Genomic DNA, 19,607 nt, shown 5'->3' with positions numbered 1-19,607 from the left:
CCAGGCCTTCCTCCGCCCATCTTGGGGCCTCAAGGCATGCGGGCAGAATTTGGTGGGGGGCCAGGCTGGGCTCAGGGGTCTGCTTTCCTCTCCTTACACTGGGAAGCTTGTCTACTAACTAATGGATAAAGGGTTGTTTGGAAGACTAAGCCATCTCTACTTCCCACCCTGTTTTGAAATAAAGCCTATTTAAGAATTGGGGGCACAGATTAGAGAACTGGGCCAAAACAAACAAGATGAATTTTAACAGGGAGAAATGTAAAGTATTGCACTTGGGCAAAAAAAACGAGAGGCACAAATACAAGATGGGTGACACCTGGCTTGAGAGCAGTACATGTGAAAAGGATCTAGGAGTCTTGGTTGACCACAAACTTGACATGAGCCAACAGTGTGACGCGGCAGCTAAAAAAGCCAATGCAATTCTGGGCTGCATCAATAGGAGTATAGCATCTAGATCAAGGGAAGTAATAGTGCCACTGTATTCTGCTCTGGTCAGACCTCACCTGGAGTACTGTGTCCAGTTCTGGGCACCACAGTTCAAGAAGGACACTGACAAACTGGAACGTGTCCAGAGGAGGGCATCCAAAATGGTCAAAGGCCTGGAAACAATGCCTTATGAGGAACGGCTAAGGGAGCTGGGCATGTTTAGCCTGGAGAAGAGGAGGTTAAGGGGTGATATGATAGCCATGTTCAAATATATAAAAGGATGTCACATAGAGGAGGGAGAAAGGTTGTTTTCTGCTGCTCCAGAGAAGCGGACAGGGAGCAATGGATCCAAACTACAAGAAAGAAGATTCCACCTAAACATTAGGAAGAACTTCCTGACAGTAAGAGCTGTTTGACAGTGGAATTTGCTGCCAAGGAGTGTGGTGGAGTCTCCTTCTTTGGAGGTCTTTAAGCAGAGGCTTGACAACCATATGTCAGGAGTGCTCTGATGGTGTTTCCTGCTTGACAGGGGGTTGGACTCGATGGCCCTTGTGGTCTCTTCCAACTCTATGATTCTATGAGATAGTTGCCAGTCAAAGGGTAGTTTAAGACACGGGGGGGGGAGAGCTCTTTATGAAAGGGGGGGCAGAATTGGGGACACGGAGGAAGGAGAAGGTTATGTTCTAAGCTTGGATCCTAGAACAATAGGCCAAGTAGGATCCTAGAATGCAACAACTGATTGGCTTGCAGGCAAAGACAAATCAGGCTCCAGGAGGGAAGCAGAATCAGCCAATCAGACTGGACTCGTCGTGTAAATAATGTATATAAAAACCTGAGGTTTGGGGGGCAATTAAATCACTGTTTTACAAGCTGCAATAAAGAGCATGAAATCACTACAGGACTCTGAATATATTTCACTGGCGATGAAGGTGGGATCCTGCTGAGCTGTCTGCCGCGCACTGCACACAGCCGCCACAGGCAGCACAGCATAGCACTGCACATCCAGGCTACAGCTCCAGGGCCCAAGGACCCAGAATGGTGACAGACAACCACTTCATGCTGTTCAGCCCAGCCTCAGGAGACTGGGAAGAATATGCCACCCGCTTCCAGTTCCTCCTAGAGACAAAGGACGTCATGAGACACAGCCAAGAAGAGGGCAACCTTCTTCAGCATCTGTGGAGAAGAAAAGTTCAAGATCGCCCGAGCCCTCCTCACTCCCACAAATATTGCGACCGTTCCCTATGACACGATAATAGAACGGCTGAAGGGGCACTTCTCGCAACAACCCTCGGGGGTAGCGTGTCGAAATGCCTTCTAGGCAAAGCGGCAGGTCTCTGGAGAAACCATAACCAGGAATGTGACCTCCCTCCACCAGGCTGCCCGGCTCTTCAACGTCACAGAGCTGGAGAACATGCTCGGCGACAGTATCGTGGGCGGCCTGAGGGATGAGAAGCTGCAGTGGCACCTCTACGCCAAGAAGGACCTGACGTTCCAGGCTGCCCTAGAGGAGGCTTTAGCAACTGAACCTGCCGAGATGTCAGTGCAAGGATTCCAGTCAAACATGTTCTCCCAACCGAAGATCCACCTCGAGGACCTCACCGACGACTCAGAATCCGACCACGAGGACGTGCACTGAGTGCAGCAGCGCACATAAGCTGCACGCCCACCACGACAGCCTCGTCCGGAAGACGGGAACTGTGCAAGTTGTGGGGAGCCACGAGCAGAGGACTTGCCATTTCCCAACGCAGAATGCCAACAATGCAGAAAAGTGGGACACATCGCCCGGGTGTGCCGTGCCTGCCCTGCCCGATGCCTCGAACCAGATGGCCGACCCAAGAGTCCCAAGGTAACTCAACGGAGATCACAGACTGTCAGATATTCCAGTTGCCTCATTCTAATGCGGACACAATTTACATCGAGGCACAGATAGAGGCAGCCCCGTGCCGCCTGGAGCTTGATACAGGCTCAACCCTGTCCATAATTTTGGCATGGACATTAAGGAAATTGTGTCCCAGTGGCAGCTCCAAGTTTGACCAGTCCCATTCACCCTCCGGGAGACTTCCACAAATGCAAGGTCCCCACGATGGGGGTGGGAACCTCCAATGTACAATATCGAGGGCGGAAGTGGCAGTTGGACTTGATCGTGGTCAAGGGGCGCTACGTTAGCTTACTGGGGTTGGCGTGGTTTGGGCCACTGGGGCTAGCCATCACTGGGGTAAACCGCACCAGCTCCCATGTGGACGTGGACGCCATGTGCAAAGGGTTTCCTGAGGTTTTCGATGGGGCATTGGGATGATATACTGCCCACCCCCTTGGCCTACAACTAGACCCTGCCATACGACCCATCAGGTTCAAGGCCCACCAGGTCCCGTTCACCCTTAAAACCCCGCATTGACGAGGAATTAGACCTGCTCATTGAGCAAGGAGTGCTCTAGCCTAATGCCCCCCGAGAAACCCCAATCATCACACCTGTCAAGCCCAATGGCTCAGTCCACATCTGCACAGACTACAAATGTACCATAAACAAGGCCCTTACGGCTCATGCATCCCCGGTGCCAATGGTCAGTCATGTCCTTGCCACCCTGGCGGGGTCTAAGATTTTTGCCAAGCTGGCCCTAGCCAAGGCCTATCAGCAGTTGTCAGTGGACGAGGCCACTGCAGAGGCACAGACAACTGTAATGCATGGGCCCGTTCCGTGTCAAGGGGCTGCAATTTGGCGTCCGCGTGGCCCCAGGCATGTTCCAAAATCCAATGGACTCTCTCCTCAAAGGAATTCCCGGCGTCACACTCTTCTTCGATGATATGTTGATCACCGGGGCCACACGGGGGGAGTTTGGGGACACACTCCGCACCGTCCTGCACTGTTTCCAGATGGCCAGCCTCAAGGTGAAGTGGGGAAAGTGCTAGGAGTTCAATAGGTGGTTTTTCTAGGATTTACAGTAGATGCAGACAGAGTCCACCTGACCGGGGACAAGATGAGGGCTATTTGTGACGTCCCTGCACCTAAGGGTAAGGCGGAACTCCAAGCCTTCTTGGGACTACTGAACTTTTACCATGCCTTCTTACCCCACAAGGCAGCAGTAGCAGAGCCCCTAGGTAGATTGTTAGATAAGCGGGCCCTGTGGGTGTGGGGGCAGTGCCATGAGGCTGCGTTCCAAGCAGTCAACGATCTGCTCGTCTTGAACTCAGTCCTGGCGCACTTTGACGAGAGGTTGCCAGTGTTGCTGTCATGCGACCCCTCACCCTATGGTGTCGGTGCCGTACTAGGGCACCAACTTCCGGATGGAAGAGAGGTGCCGGTGGCTTACTTTTCCCAGACCCTCTCCACAGCTGAGAGGAACTATCCGCAAATAGACAAAGAGGGCCTGGCAATTGTGAAGGGAGTAAAGAAATTTCACGATTTCTTGTATGGGCCCCCCTTTACCATCGTGACCGACCACAAGTCGCTGCTTGGCCTATTCACACCCGAGAAGCAGACCCCTCAAATACTGTCACCCTGCGTCCTCAGGTAGTTGATTTTCCTCACCGGCAACCAGTATACCCGGTCCACCAGCCTGGGAAGGCAATGGGCCACGCGGACACCCTCAGCAGACTGCCACTACCTGAGACCATCCCCGACCCCGCACCCGCACATGAGGTCATGAGCCTGGAACAGCTTCCGGACCGCCCCATTCAGGTGCTGGAAGTAGCACGCCACTCCATGAAGGACAGGGTCATCTCCCAGGAATCCTGGAAGAGGACACTCCAGGCTCATCTAGTCCAACCCCTGCAATTCAGGAACCCCGGTTCTTAGTCCCGCCAGCTCCCTTGAACTGGGCAACTCAGATGCCTGGAGCAGCGCCCCGTTGGAGAGCAGCCTTGGGTCGCCTCTGGAGCTGGCCAGACCTTTTGGACGGCTGTTTCCATCCCCCCTGCCTTCTGCTGGCAGGCCCGGTTGGGAGTTGTAGTCCAAAGCTTATTGAGGGGAGGTGGTTTTCAAGTTGGAACTATGTTTTGACCCTTTGCCGAAAGGAGATGCCACAAAGTGTGTGTCGGGAGGGTGTCTTTTCAGTGCCAGGATACAAGGTGCTCTCTTGACCTGGAGCCCAATCCCTCTCCCCCACCCCTAGAAAAGGGGGTCTTGCAGGACCCCCTTTTCCTTCCTCTTTGCAACTCTCTCTCAAGGGACCTGGAGCCAAACACTTGCAGAGTTTTACTTCTCAAGCAAAGGGTGGGAAGGAATACATTCTTGTTGCTCTTGAGATGTACAGAAATCTCTTCTCCTGATTTTTAACAACACAGGCCTGCTGTGACGGGTTTCCTTGTCCCCCTTGCCACGGAAAAATTCCATTTCACTGCCTCTTTGCCGATGGTTACGTTGAATTACTTCTTTTAAGGTAAAGATGTTACGCTGCATCTTTGAGACACTGCACTTACGGCTGCTTTTTTCTGTTCTGGGTCTGAATAAAACTTAATCTGTGGACTAACGTTCTTGCTTTTCGTGCGGTCTTTTCCTGCTGCTTGATATGCAACGGAGGCTTCTTTCTTTCGTTGTCCGTGGCATTTCCATCCAGGTGCCAGAGACCTGCTTCTCCCCCGCAGCCCCAGGCAGAGAGAGGGGCTCCTCCTCCGGGACACGGGTTCCCCCTTCCCACGCACACGCGCCAGGCGCCCCCCTCCCCTCGGCCCGGGGGCCCCGCACCCTCCCAGGCCCCCCTCTTGCTGGGACAGGGCTCTCTGCCCCGCAGCCCCCCCAGGAGCCCCCAAGAGAGACACCCTGGGTCCCCCACCTGGCACCCCCAAGACCCCCCTGGAAGGCTCCCCGCTCCCCCCAGGCAGAGAGAGGGGCTCCTCCTCCGGGACACGGGTTCCCCCTTCCCACGCACACGCGCCAGGCGCCCCCCCTCCCCTCGGCCCGGGGGCCCCGCACCCTCCAAGGCCTGGGTCCCCCACCTGGCCCCCCAAAGACCCCCCTCTCCCCCGCCCAGCCCCAGGCAGAGAGAGGGGCTCCTCCTCCGGGACACGGGTTCCCCCTTCCCACGCACACGCGCCAGGCGCCCCCCCTCCCCTCACCCTCCCAGGCCCCCCTCTTGCTGGGACAGGGCTCTCTGCCCCCCAGGAGCCCCCAAGAGAGACACCCCGGGTCCCCCCAGGCAGAGAGAGGGGCTCCTCCTCCGGGACACGGGTTCCCCCTTCCCACGCACACGCGCCCAGTCCGGCGCCCCTCCTCTCCCCCATTGGGCGGCCTCTTCCCCTCCGAGGGAGCAGCTCTGCGCCTGCGCGACGCCCCTGACGGCTCCGCGGGAGAGAGAAGGGTTAAGGGGCGCCGAGCTGGCTTCCTAGAGAGGAGAGGAAAGGAAGGCGGGCCGCTCCCCCTCCCCATGACGTCCCTTCCGGCCTCGCCCTCGCCCGCCGGGCTCTGGCGGCTCTCCTCTCGGGGGAAGCCTGCGGAACTCCCTGCCCCGCGACGCGGAGGTAAAATCCGGGCTGGCTCTCCGCTCCTTGGCTTCCTCTTCCTCCTCGCCAGGACCAGGCTCGGGGAGGGGGCGGAGGGAGGGGTGGGGGGCCCTTTCCCAAGCTGCTTCCCAGGAGTTTGGGGGCTCGGGGGGGCAGCTGGACGGGGTCTCCGAGGGACTCTCGGCATCCTTCCCGGGAGTCTGGCTTGGCAGATGCAGCCCGGGGGGGGCGGGGGGGGCTCTCTTTCTTTGATTTCCCCTTCTTTTTCTTTCTTTCCATAGATGTGGTTCATGTTTGGAAGGAGATAGACGAAAGTGGGCCTCCAATACCCCCTATCTTTTTATCAAAGGGAAAATCACGGCATCTAAATAAGCGCACAAACAGAAAGGAGGATTACTTCCTGCTTCTCTTTGCTGGGCATCTTGCAATAACCTTCATTTTAACTGGACATTTTCCCTGCCATAAAAAATGAGATAAACATTTTGGCATCTCCCATCTTGACATATGCTTTAATTTCAGCACATAATTATTCTGAAACAACATAAATTGGTATTTGTCACGGTAACACACAAATATTTTGTTTTCAATTTGAAACCTTGTTTCCTCCACCAAAACCTTCTGGTCTTCTCCTATCATATTCTTTGATAACCTTTTCCTTTTCTGGTGATTAACTTTAAAGCCTGCTAACATGTCAGATGCAACACAGATGGAGCCTGTGTGTGTGTGTGTGTGGTGTTTCCTCTTGTTTTTTGAATAACTTTTTATTGGGTTTTATAAAGAAGGATCATAGGAATAATAAAGAATACAGATAAATAAAGCAACTCTTCTCATGCCATTTGTATATCACAAAAGCAGCATAATAACTTTGCGACATCAGGTTCATTGTCAGTGGTCAGCGTATGACTTTTGGGTTAATGAATTGGTTTGAACGCGACCAAAAATAAAGGGGAAACCGAACAGAGTGAACAGAGAGCATTCCACATGGCAAGGCCCTTGTGGTTGTGCTTCGATTAAGGGTGAGTCATGGGCCTTTCTCCTCTTCCATTGCCAACTAAACAATATAAAGTCTTGGTCTGTTGATGAACTTAGGCCCAGAAATGAACTGGCAACCAATGCAGGTCTTTAAAACAGGAATTACATGTATGAGAAAGGATTTTCGTGGGTCTTCAGTGAGGAGGGGTAGATGCCACCTGTCAGGCTTCAGGGAATCCCATCCCTCCCCCAGTGGCCAGCCAAGAAGTAGACAACAAGAAGAGTTCCTGCCGAGTCCTTTATTCAATATTTACAGAGAGAGACTTTGAACAGGGCCTCTCCATCGCAGTAATGGCGTTGTTCTGAGTAAAGTCCCACCCCTCTGTCTCTCCTCTTCTACGTCATCCCTGCGTCGGCTGATCTGTGCTTTCTGCCTCTGAGCTTCCTGTTCTCCTACTCTCAATGCACGCTGGATCCTGGGAGAAGGAGGGTCAGGAATGCTTTCTGAAGACACAGAGTCTGTCAGCTGTCTCTCCCCTAGTGCTGCTGCTTCTTCCTCCTGCTGCTCTCCCAATATTTCCCAGCTTCTCCCCTCTGCAGCCTCTGAACTATGACCTTCTGCAAACCACTGTTGTAAATCTATACTGTCCTCCTCTTCTCGGGAAGGTTCAGGAGGAGGGAAGGGGGTCTCCAGCATTCCTCTTGGGTCCAGTCCCGGACACCACCTGGAGCCTGTTGGAGAAAAGGTGGGATAGAAATGCCATTAGTAAAACAGGGAATCCAGTTGAGAACCCAACCGCTGCATTTGGGTCCAGTTTCTGAGGCGTCTTCCAGGGCAGTTCCACCCAGAGGGCGTTGCAACCTTCCCATCGGATCCAGAGCAGGGAGTCCCATGGCCTCCTACTGTCTGTGCCAAAGGGACGGTGGCTGGAGCTAGACATGAGCCCTGCTGCTCACCAAGCCACCCAAGCAGATATGGCTGGGTTGGGGTGAAGCTCTGGACTATGAAGTGGGGTTGGGAGGGACCCCCACTGTTGCCTTGGCTCCTAATTACACTTCATACAAATGACTCACTTGTCATTCACAGTTATGACTTCTTCCTCCTCCTTCTCTCCCTACACTTGCTCAGGGAACATTCTTCATCCCTGGCTGTGCTTTGATATTATAATAGAAGAATGTGTTTGATTCATAGGATTTGCTGCAGCTTGCATTAGGGCACACAGAAATTGGCAGAGGACCAAGGGGCTCCTTCCGATCTCTTGGAGACTTCCGGAGAGCCCAGATGGATGAGCAAGACTCAGCTGGCCCTGAAGCAGGAAGAGGTCATGCCATGGAAACGGGGAGCAGTGGGGGATTCTGGGAAAACTCCGTGCAGAAGAACCCAAGTGAGGAGGACACCCCTTGCTCAGAGGTGCAGAACCAGCAGCTCAGGCAGTTCTGCTACCAGGAGGCCAAAGGACCCCGAGAGGTTTGCAGCCAATTCTACCACCTTTGCTGTCAATGGCTGAAGCCAGAAAGGCACACGAAAGCTGAGATGCTGGACCTGGTGATCTTGGAGCAGTTCCTGGCTGTCCTTCCTCCGGAGATGGAGAGCTGGGTGAGGGAATGCGGAGCGGAGACCACTTCCCAGGCGGTGGCCCTGGCCGAAGGTTTCCTCCTGAGTCAGGCAGAGGAGAGGAAGCAGGCAGAGCAGCAGGTGAGAGAGACTTTCCTCTGGATACTCCCAAGGGGCTCCAAAGAGGAGGGAGAGTATTCCCAAATCATTTCCTAATGGCCCATCCTTTTTTGGAAAGCATCTAGGAACAGATCTTCTTCTTCTGCTTATTCATATTATTATTATTAATACCACAGCCATGTGGCTGGGTGCCTTCCAGCACATATAAAAGCATAAGAAGACATCAGATGTCTTCTAAAAGTTATGCATTTTCTTATCTCCTTATCACCTGATGGGAGGGCATTCCCCAGGGTGGGTGCCACTGTGGAGAAGGTCTTCTGCCTGGTTCCCTGTAACTTCACTTACCACAGGGAGGGAATCAGCAGAAGACCCTCGGAACTGGACCTCAGTTCATGGAGACGCTCCTTTGGGTATAGTGGGCCTTTGAGGCCATTTAGGGCTTTAAGGTTCAGCACCAACACTTTGAATTGTGCTGGGAAACGTTCTGGGAGCCAGTGGAGATCCTTGAGGACCAATGTTTCATGGTCCTGGCAGCCAACCCCAGACACCAGTCTAGCAGAAGCAGGAAGCAGCTTTCACCTCTGTCCCCCGAAAGCGCTTGCCTCTGCCATTCCTTTTCTAACCCTTCTCCCCATTCTCTGTTTTGAATCCTTGTTGCTCTTTCAGAGGAAGGATCTTTTGGCAGAAATGGGTCTTGATTCTTCTGAGGCAGAGAAGACTTCGTTGGACGCCAGAGTGAGGCCTCTGGGTAAGGAGGAAGGAGTGTTTTCTCCCCCGTTTTGTCACATTCTCTTGGTTTTGAAACTAACCTGTGATTTCTTTGCATCTTTTGCGGGAAGACACCTGGAGCTCGGGGGGGGGGAAGAGATATATTTTTGCACAACTATTATATGAAATGGGTACAAATGTCCAAATGTACTCAGCTGGGAAGACTTTTACTGCAGCTGGTTTAATTCCGCAGTTTATGATCTCATCTCTTCCAGCAACGCCTGTACATTAGTCCAAATTGAGCTCTGATTGACAGGAGAACCTCTGCTTCTTAATGGCAGCGAAGGATGGTTTTCGGCAGGCGAAGGGCTTTTGCACTCAGCGCCTCCCTGCCTCCCGCAATCCATGCCGGAGCTGGAACCTGGTACCGAGACGAACTGGGAGTGAAGCCCAATCCCTCCAGTCGCTGGGGGCAACTTGCAAGGAGAATTACCCTCAGTCATCCTTGTTTTTCCTTCTCCAACGATCTCCCGCTGCCTCCATTAAGGCAGAGCTGAACCGGAAGCTAGCAGGGGAGACTTGGACAAGCCCCATCTGTACTTAGAGATGCACTGTTTCACCTCTGAGAGAAGCAGGCGCTCACAGTTTCCACTTACCTTTGTCTCTCCCAGGTGACGGAATGATGCCACCAAGACCTGCTCCCTCATCTTTTCATGGTGGTGGAGGGGAGGCAGCAGCTGTGGACCCAGATCAGGTAGGGGGAAGGAGCCTTGTGGGGAAGGACTGCTTGGATGCAGACTGGCTGGACACAGTTGGATGCAGAGGAATGGTGGGAGGAGCCAGAGAAGAGGGAGCCGACTGGGAGGAGGAGGAGGAGGAGGGGTCTGAAGCTGGAGAGGGAAGAGGGCTGAGGGAGCAGAGGGAGTCTGTGGCAGAGAGCAGCCCAGACTCCGAGGCAGAAGCTGCAGCAGGAGAGAGGGATGAGGAAGGCAGAGAGGGGTCTGGCCGCTGTAGAAAACAACAGAGCCAAGTGAATGTTCTCTAAGAGGACAGCCTTTTTCCTTTTCTGTTAGGGTCCAGTGTGCTTTGAAGATGTAGCTGTCCATTTCACAGACGGGGAGTGGGTGTTGCTGGATCCTGACCAGAGAGCTCTCCATAAGGAAGTCATGGAGGAGAATCGTGGGATCTTGGACTCTCTCGGTAAGGCTCCCTATTGGATCATCCTATCTGTTTTGTAATTCAAGACATCTCTCTATGTGACGAACCTCTGATATTTTGATGGGGCTCAACAGCGCCACCCACAGCACCTGGGATGTTAACACTCCCACAGCAAACCTTGGAGGGATGGCTATTGATTGTTTTCCCTGTGAATATTCTTCCTCCAGTTCTGTCGTTTAAAACCATGATCAGGCTCTATGAACTGCCCAGGCCTTCTTAAATGTAGGATTCAGAGTGATTTGGGATGTTGAAGTAGCTTCAGTCAAGTTCTTGCTTCTGTCTCTTTCTGGTTGACCAAAGAGTCGCTTGACATTGGAGATCGCACAGATTCCACGACTGAACCAAACAAACTCCATCCCAAAACAGAGCCAGGCTTTTTGAATCTCCGGCAGTGAACCCTGTAGTAACAATAATGATAATTTTATTATTTTTACCCTGCCCATCTGACTGGGTGGCCCCAGCCACTCTGGGCAACTTCCAACAAATAGAAAAACATAATAAAACATCAAACATTAAAAACTTCCCAATACTGAGGTGCATTCAGAAGTCCTCTAACAGTTGCATCGTTATTTCCTTGACATCTGATGGGGGGGGGCGTTCCACAGGGTGGGTGCCCCTACCGAGAAGGCCTTCTGCCTCGTCCCCTGTAATTTCTCCATGTCATGTAACATTTAAGTAAGGAAACTTGAATAATAATACTAATGCTGATATGACAAGTTTCTGCTGCAATCTGTGATGTCGATAATTGAAGAAAACATCCAAATTGGGGACCGGAGGTGGGCAGGTGTGGAGGACTCTCTGGTCCTGAATAGGGTAACTGTGCCCCTGAAGGACCAGGTGCGCAGCCTGGGAGTCATTTTGGATTTGCAGCTGTCCATGGAGGTACAGTTCAATTTGGTGTCCAGGGCAGCTGTCTCCCAGCTCCATCTGGTACACAGGATGAGACCCTCCCTGCCTGCAGACTGTCTCGCCAGAGTGGTACATGTTCTAGTTACAGTGGTGCCTTGCAAGACGAAATTAATTCGTTCCGCAAGTTTTTTCTTCTTGCGAGTTTTTCGTCTTGCGAAGCACGGTTTCCCATAGGAATGCATTGAAAATCAATTAATGCGTTCCTATGGAGACCGCCTTCAGACCAGGTCCGGGGACAGACTGTCCCCGGACCTCTTCTGAAGGCTGGGGGGGGGGGGAAGGACTTTTCTCCCCACCGCCAGCCTTCAGAACAGCCTTCTGAATGTTGGCGGTGGGGAGGAAAGCCCTCCTCCCACCGCAAGTCTTCAGGACAGGTCTGGGAACAGAGGGGAAGGCGCGCATCGCTTCTCCTCTGTTCCCGGGGCTTGCGGTGGGAGGAGGGTTCATGTCGGATCAAGCCTTAGTCAGAGGAATTGGCCACTCTCCAGGTGCCCGGCTTGAGTTCCTTGTTGACCTCCCCGTCAGCGACTCCCGGCAAGACAAGGCGAGATCTCAATCGGCGATCCTCCTCAACGTGAGAAGAACACACCACTCCTCCCCTACCATCCCCAGGGAGGGGAGAGAGACAGACAGAAATGTATTTACATGCCTTTATTCCTGTCTTTCCAGCAGTGCTCGTTTTGGTCACACCTGCGAGAGAAATCAAGTTAGACTCAGAATTACATTCCATGTAATCACTTTGCTCATAAGTCAACAAATACAGTCCATCTTTCTCTCTGGCAGAAAGATACAACTCTCCATCTTTGAAGATCTTGCAGCTCTCAGCATCATAGGACAGTTTCAGTCCTTTCTTTGCAATCTGCGAAACACTCAGCAGATTGAACTTCAATTCAGGAACCAAGTAAACATTGTGTATAGTCAGGTTCAGACTCTTAAGATACACAGTTCCTATCCCGGTAGCTTCCAGCTCCTGACCGTTGGCTTGTTTCACAGCGAAGCTTTGCTTCTTAAACGTTGAAAAGAGTCCTCTGTGTGGGGACATATGAAAAGTACAGCCCGTGTCGACTATAAACGAGTTTTCAACATCTGGCGTGGTTCCTTTCGCCATCAAAGCCTTTGCAGGTTTCACCGAAGACGTGGTATGACCTTTGCCTGCTGCCTCAGGCTTTGCTGAGCGGCCCTTAGCTCCTTTTGGCTGGCGTGGCTTCTTGCAGTTCCGCTGAAGATGCCCAGCCTGTCCACAATTGTAACATCGGACAACGTTCAAAGCTACAGCATTCTCTCCAGTAGCAACATCAGTGGGGGAATTAGAACTCCGTTCCTCCCTCCCCCTGTCCTTTACATCCAGTGCAGCAAGGCGGTCGTGTTCATTCAAAACAACGGCACACACCCTCTCCGCGGTCAAATCTTGAGCCGGAAGGGAACCAAGCTGACTGGCAACCGTTTTGTAAGTCCGATTTAGGCTGTTTATCATCATGAAGCAGAACACTTCCTCCTGTAGACGGAAATTGCGTTCCACCATCTGTTGGCGCAGATATTTCATCTCCGTCAGGTGCGCTTGAACATCTCCATCAGGCGCAAGCCTCAGATTGGTCAGCTTCTCAAAATACAGCAACGCTGAAGAACCAGCATCCCTCTGATGTGTTCTACGCAGCGTCTCCCAAATCTCTCGCGCATACTCTAAATTCTGAATATGCACCAATTGGCTATCTGAGACACACAGAATTATAGCCGTCCTGGCCTTTAGATTCTGTGATTCCCAACCTCGCGTTGGTGCTGCAGGGATGGGGTTCTCAATCACCTCAAAGACCCTCTGATTCTGCAGCAGGGCCTTCATCTTTACAGACCAAGATGAATAATTGTCATTTGTCAGGGGAGGGGGATAAGGTAAACCTTCCCCCTTCTTGGCATCCATTCTGAATCCAAGTTTCTGCTCTTACTTTTGAGCCAGTAAATTCCAAAAGTCTATTTTGGGCTGTTTACTGCCTTCTGTGGCAGGTTGACTGCAAGCTGTTTCAAAGTCCTTGCTAAGATAGTCAAAACAATTCCACTTCCCAGGCTCTCTGACTGAGCCAGTGACTCTCCACTGTACTGACTGTCGTTGCCTAGCAACTGTGCATACCTTTCTTCAGACAGGAAATCTTATCAACCACAAGAATTCCTGGTATGCAAGCCTTTGCTCTCAGAGCTGTTTTTCCAAACGCAGCTCCCGTGAACCAGAGAATGAATCAATCTGCGTTCACACTTTTAGCCCGAAATTCAGCATACCTTTTGGGGCTCCGTTGCTTGGAAAACACCCCCTCTCGGTGTCCAGCCGTCTGTTCAGCTTCTGGCTGCACGCAGACGTTATCTTCTTACCTTGGTGCAGAGGATGGCACACGATCCATCGACCTCTCACCTCTCATGCTGATTCCCATGGATCAGATAACCATCGGCTTCTGCTACCAGTTGTCGGAATCAAGCCTTAGTCAGAGGAATTGGCCACTCTCCAGGTGCCCGGCTTGAGTTCCTTGTTGACCTCCCCATCAGCGACTCCCGGCAAGACAAGGCGAGATCTCAATCGGCGATCCTCCTCAACGTGAGAAGAACACACCACTCCTCCCCTACCATCCCCAGGGAGGGGAGAGAGACAGACAGAAATGTATTTACATGCCTTTATTCCTGTCTTTCCAGCAGTGCAGAGAAAACGTGTCTGCACTCTCTTACCATCAACAGCAGAGAGAGAATTACTCCTCCCATGTACTTCTAGTACAGGTCAGGTGACACTCTGAGCTAACATCCGGTGCTCAGTGGTGTGAATAGACTGTTCCTTTGTTCCCACGGTACAGTCCCAAAACATCAACATCCTGTTTGGCTTTCCAGCCATCTGGAGCACTCAGCAGCATTGCTCCTTTTTCGTAACAGTTCATTCTGAATGTTGGCGGTGGGGAGGAAAAACCCTCCTTCCACCGCAATCCCCGGGAACAGAGGAGAAGCGCTGCGCGCCTTCCCCTCTGTTCCCGGACCTGTCCTGAAGGCTTGCGGTGGGACGAGGGCTTTCCTCCCCACCGCCAACATTCAGAATGCTGTTCTGAATGTTGGCGGTGGGGAGGAAAAACCCTCCTCCCACCGCAAGCCCCGGGAACAGAGGAGAAGCGCTGCACGCCTTCTCCTCTGTTCCCGGACCTCCCACCGCAAGCCTTCAGGACAGGTCCGGGAACAGAGGAGAAGGCGCGCTGCGCTTCCCCGCTGTCCCTGGAGATTTCCCTATGGGATTTCGTCTTGCGAAGCAAGCCCATAGGGAAATTCGTCTTGTGAAGCCGCTAAAAAATCAGAAAACCCTTTCGTCTTGCGGGTTTTTCGTTTAGCGAGGCATTCGTCTTGCGGGGCACCACTGTACCTCCCGCTTGGACTATTGCAATGTGCTCTACGTGGGGCTTCCTTTGAAGGTGACCTGGAAACTACCAACTAATCCAGAATGCGGCAGCTAGACTGGTGACTGGGGGTGGCCACTGACACCACATAACACTGGTCCTGAAAGACCTACATTGGCTCCCAGTACGTTTCCGAGCACAATTCAAAGTGTTGGTGCTGACTTTTAAAGCCCTAAACGGCCTTGGTCCAGTATCCCTGAAGGAGCATCTCCACCTCCATCGTTCTACCCAGACACTGAGGTCCAGCTCCGAGGGTCTTCTGGCAGTTCCCTCCCTGCAAGAAGTGAGGTTAGAGGGAACCAGGCAGAGGGCCTTCTTGGTGGTGGCACCTGCCCTGTGGAACACCCTCCCAGCAGATGTCAAAGAGAACAACTACCAGACTTTTAGACGACATCTGAAGGCAGCCCTCTTTAGGGAAGCTTTTAATATGTGAAGGCCTATTATATTTTAATATTTTGTTGGAACCCTCCCAGAGTGACTGGGAAAACCCAACCAAATGGGTGGGGTATAAATAATAATTTTTTATTACTTATTAGCATATAGAATATATTTTAATTTTGAACAGGGAACTTTCCTTCATTTAAATAATAATAAAAGCACACTTTATTTATGAATATAGTACAGGTCCATATTTAAGTTTGAACAAAATGATGTTACCAAGTCAAGCTGTACAGTTATCTTTTAAAAACTTCAGAGAGAAAACATCCAATATTCAACTTGATTTGTATATGAAACTACACATTTTTACAGAACAAAGGAACATTATAACATCTAACTCCCTTCAGTTTTTCCCTGTCAAAACATTAATGAGCATTGCTGCATAATTTGGGACTGCACTTCTTCCCAAGGCTCTAATATAATTCTTGTTTGTTTCAGGTGGTGATGAATTGGAAATGAAGAACAAGGGAGACCACAACAAAATCCACACAGTGGAGGAGCCATACCAGGTTTCAGACTGTGGAAAGAGCTTCAGTCAGAGCTCCCATTCCACTTCCCATCAAAGAAATCCCCTTGAGAAGAAACAATATCAGTGCTTGGAGTGTGGAAAGAGCTTCACCAGGAAAGAAAGTTTCACTTCCCATCAAAGAATTCATACAGGGGAGAAACCTTATCAGTGCTTGGAATGTGGAAAGAGCTTTAGTCAGTGCTCCCATCTCATTGCCCATCAAAGAATTCATACAGGGGAGAAACCCTATCAATGCTTAGAATGTGGAAAGAGCTTCAGTCGAAAGGACAGTTTCACTTGCCACCAAAGAATTCATACAGGGGAGAAACCCTATCAGTGCTTGGAATGTGGAAAGAGCTTCACCTGGAAAATAAGTTTCATTTCCCATAAAAGAATTCATACAGGAGAAAAACCCTATCAATGCTTGGAATGTGAGAAGAGCTTCAGTCGAAAGGACAATTTCACTTCCCATCAAAAAATCCATACAGGGGAGAAACCCTATCAGTGCTTGGAATGTGGAAAGAGCTTCACCAGGAAAGAAAGTTTCACTGTCCATCAAAGAATCCATACAGGGGAGAAACCTTATCAGTGCGCGGAATGTGGAAAGAGCTTCAGTCACAGCTACCATCTCACTTCTCATCGTAGACTTCATACAGGGGAGAAACCATATCAGTGTGCAGAATGTGGAAAGAGCTTCGTTCGAAAGGACAGTTTCACTTCCCATCAAAGAATTCATACAGGGGAGAAACCTTATCATTGCTTGGAATGTGGAAAGAGCTTCAGTGAAAGCTCCAGTCTCACTGCCCATCAAAAAATTCATACAGGGGAAAAACCCTATCAGTGCTTGGAATGTGGAAAGAGCTTCACTTGGAAAAAGTGTTTCACTTCCCATCAAAGAATTCATACAGGGGAGAAACCGTATCAGTGCTTGGAGTGTGGAAAGAGCTTCAGGAATTGCTCAGATTGCAATTCTCATCGAAGAATTCATACAAGGGGGAAACCTTATCAGTGCTTGGAGTGTGGAAAGAGCTTCAGCTGGAAACAGAGTTTCGCTTCGCATAAAAAAATCCATACAGGGGAGAAACCATATCAGTGTGTGGAATGTGGAAAGGGATTCATTAATAATGCGAAACTCACTTCCCATCAAAGAATTCATACAGGGGAGAAACCCTATCAGTGCGTGGAATGTGGAAAGAGCTTCACCTGGAAAATAAGCTTCACTTCCCATCAAAGAATTCATACAGGGGAAAACCCCTATCATTGTCTGGAATGTGGAAAGAGCTTTACCAGGAAAGAAAGTCTCACAGCCCATCACAAAATCCATACAGGGGAGAAACCATATCAGTGTGTGGAATGTGGAAAGAGCTTCAGTCAAAGCAACAATCTCATTTCCCATCAGAGAATTCACACAGGGTAGAAACCATTTTAGTGCCAAGAGTGTGATCGGAGGGATTTATGAAAGTCTGGTCTCATTTTTAAGGAAGAAGAGAAGAGAAGAGTTTGGATTTGATATCCCGCTTTATCACACCCCTAAGGAGTCTCAAAGCGGCTCACAATTTCCTTTCCCTTCCTCCCCCACAACAAACACTCTGTGAGGTGAGTGGGGCTGAAAGACTTCAGAGAAGTGTGACTGGCCCAAGGTCACCCAGCAGCTGCAGGTGGAGGAGCGGATACGCGAACCCGGTTCACCATATTATGAGTCTACCGCTCTTAACCACACTGGCTTTTTTAAAGTTCTTTAAAAAACAATTGGAGCTCTTAAAAGGACTTAGAGCTCACTGAAAAAGCCAAAATAGGACAGGTTTGGACAAGTTTGTTTCTCTTTGAAGGAAAATATTTCTTCTGCTCTGAGCCACTTAAAGAGAATTGGATTCCTGCAAGACAACCACTCTTATCTGGACATCTAAATTGCTATGTCCTCTTGAACACATTCTTTCTTTTTTCTGTTTTATGGTTCCTCTCTTAAAGTAATTATTTGGTTTATTTGTTTAATTTGAATCTTAATTTGAGAAATTGGATTTTCTGTTAAAACAGCTTATGTGTGTTGGGTATCAGGCTGGAAGGAAGAGGGAGGGCTGGAAAAATGCAGGAAACAGGATCTCTTGGGAAAGAGTTATTCTGTGACCTTGACAAACTGATAAGGTGCCGCTGGAAAAGGGAGAGTGAGATTTTGACCATGGCAGTTGAAAAACAGTTAACACCAGGCCTGAGTAGAAGATCTTCACAGCAAGACCCAGGGGACAGGTCCCCATCTGAATTGGTGGAACTTTTGCTGACTTAAAAAAGACCTGACTGAAGAGATGAAGGACAATTTGGAGAAGCTATTAGCCCGAATTGATAGAAATAGTGAAATGGTGACAAATTTGACCACTAAAGTAGAGACACTGACAAAGAAAACAGAAGCACTAGATATCTCCATGAAAGGAAGGGAGGAGAAGTCTGAAAAGCTGGAAGACAAAAAATGGAAATCAGAACAGGAGACGCTTAGGATTGATGTGGACGGTTTGGGTGAAATATAAGAGGCAACTGCGGGCGCTTTGGCGGTTCTTGAGATGAGACAGAAAGCCCAGCCTCTGAGACGGAGAGGAGGGAGGAGAGCAGGATTTTTTTTTTTTAATAATTTTTATTAACCGGCCAATCATATCAAATTAAATCACATCACATAAATTCTGAATTACAAAGCTGAATTTTAAATTTTGTTGGGGGGACCCATATTACAAGATCCGAAGGGGGATTCTGATCATCTTCTTGCTACTGCGTTAATGTCCAAATCAATCCTAATCAGTCCAAACAGAGTTCATAATTCTATCCAGTCTTATCTTGCTGTTTCCACATCACATCTTGTTCATATATTTTCTCTTTTTTCTTTATGATCTCTTCTGATAGTCTCCTTAAGCCGATAAACACCAATAATAATCTTGTGTGAATTTTTCCGTTCTTCCAATCCTCAAATCAAGATGGTTTCCATATATCATCAGCTTCATAGATAACATCGCTCTCTCCATCATTAATCTCGCAAAACTCGCTCTTAAGTCCCTCTGAGGAGTTTCACCCACAATATATAAACAGCTCTATTTCTCTCTTTCTCCTCCCAGACTCAAGACCTCTGACAGAACTTCCCAATATGGCGACTGCATTCTTAACTGCGTCATTCCTAAGCTCTTATACATTCCCGCTCTTCTTAAAACATGCTTTGGTTCGAAAGTTTATCTCCACACAGCCTTAAATCCACAGCTTAAGTCCTTAAAACGACATTTCTGACTCGTGAGGGGAGGGGATTCTTGTTTAATCACATAAGGAAAGAAAGGAAAGTTTCCCCCCATCAGTCATTTGCCATACCGTATCTTGGCGTATCTTCTCATGTTTTATTCTTGTCTTGTTTTATCAGAGATCTCTTCTGTTAGCAGTCTTTACTTCCCCTCCTTCTTTGAAATATGTGCATTCCTTCATCCAAATTGTTTCTTTTGAAGTTCTTGCAGCTAGTGGCGCGGATCAGGGACGGCGTCCAGGAGCTCCGGAATCCCACAGGAGGGCTTTGTGCCTAGTGCCCCCATCCCCACAAATTCGGGGTGGTATAGGGCACAGCAGGCAAGGGCAGTCCCCCCCATCATCCGGGGGGGGGTAGGGAGGCTAATTACTCCCACCATAGCCTCCAAATTACCTCGTGTGGGTCGGAGAGATGTTATTGTCAGCCATCTTCCGATGCGTCCCCTAGTGGCCCCCGAGCAGAGCAGGATTTTAGCAAAGGTTTGAGCAGAGTGGCTGGGAGTGGAAGAGGAATTCATGGAGGAGGCGCCACCCTCCTCACAGCCGGGGGTGGTGGTTTTGGGGTAGAAAACCAATGTGAATAAATCCCCCCAGTGCCACCCCCTGGCCGGTCTTCCTGTCTCCCTCTCCCTGTGCC

At 50.2% G+C, this 19,607-nt stretch overlaps 1 protein-coding gene and 2 long non-coding RNA genes across 3 annotated transcripts; 2 read left to right on the top strand and 1 right to left on the bottom strand.

Annotated features, from left to right (window-relative positions):
- Positions 1-1,079: 1,079 nt before the first annotated feature.
- LOC310769159 lies at positions 1,080-2,873 on the top strand. The gene is made up of 2 exons (XR_014551462.1): positions 1,080-1,373; positions 1,582-2,873. It is a non-coding gene; the product is annotated as an uncharacterized lncRNA (long non-coding RNA).
- Positions 1,285-4,145, bottom strand: LOC310769224. The gene is made up of 2 exons (XR_014551545.1): positions 3,392-4,145; positions 1,285-3,035 (listed from the first exon to the last, which is right to left on the bottom strand). It is a non-coding gene; the product is annotated as an uncharacterized lncRNA (long non-coding RNA).
- Positions 4,146-5,820: 1,675 nt separating this feature from the next.
- LOC310768628 (uncharacterized protein) lies at positions 5,821-17,697 on the top strand. Its single transcript, XM_083627118.1, has 6 exons — positions 5,821-5,880; positions 8,027-8,530; positions 9,176-9,257; positions 9,889-9,971; positions 10,291-10,417; positions 15,634-17,697. The coding sequence occupies exons 2-6, from the start codon at positions 8,117-8,119 to the stop codon at positions 17,118-17,120; spliced, it is 2,193 nt and encodes a 730-aa protein (XP_083483244.1). The 5' UTR covers positions 5,821-5,880; positions 8,027-8,116; the 3' UTR covers positions 17,121-17,697.
- Positions 17,698-19,607: the final 1,910 nt, after the last annotated feature.

Source organism: Podarcis filfolensis (assembly GCF_964270895.1).
Source record: "Podarcis filfolensis genome assembly, chromosome: 8".
NCBI classification, from domain to species: Eukaryota; Metazoa; Chordata; class Lepidosauria; order Squamata; family Lacertidae; genus Podarcis; species Podarcis filfolensis.
The sequence above is the reverse complement of the archived record's forward strand: the minus strand, read 5'-3'. Positions and strand labels throughout refer to the sequence as shown.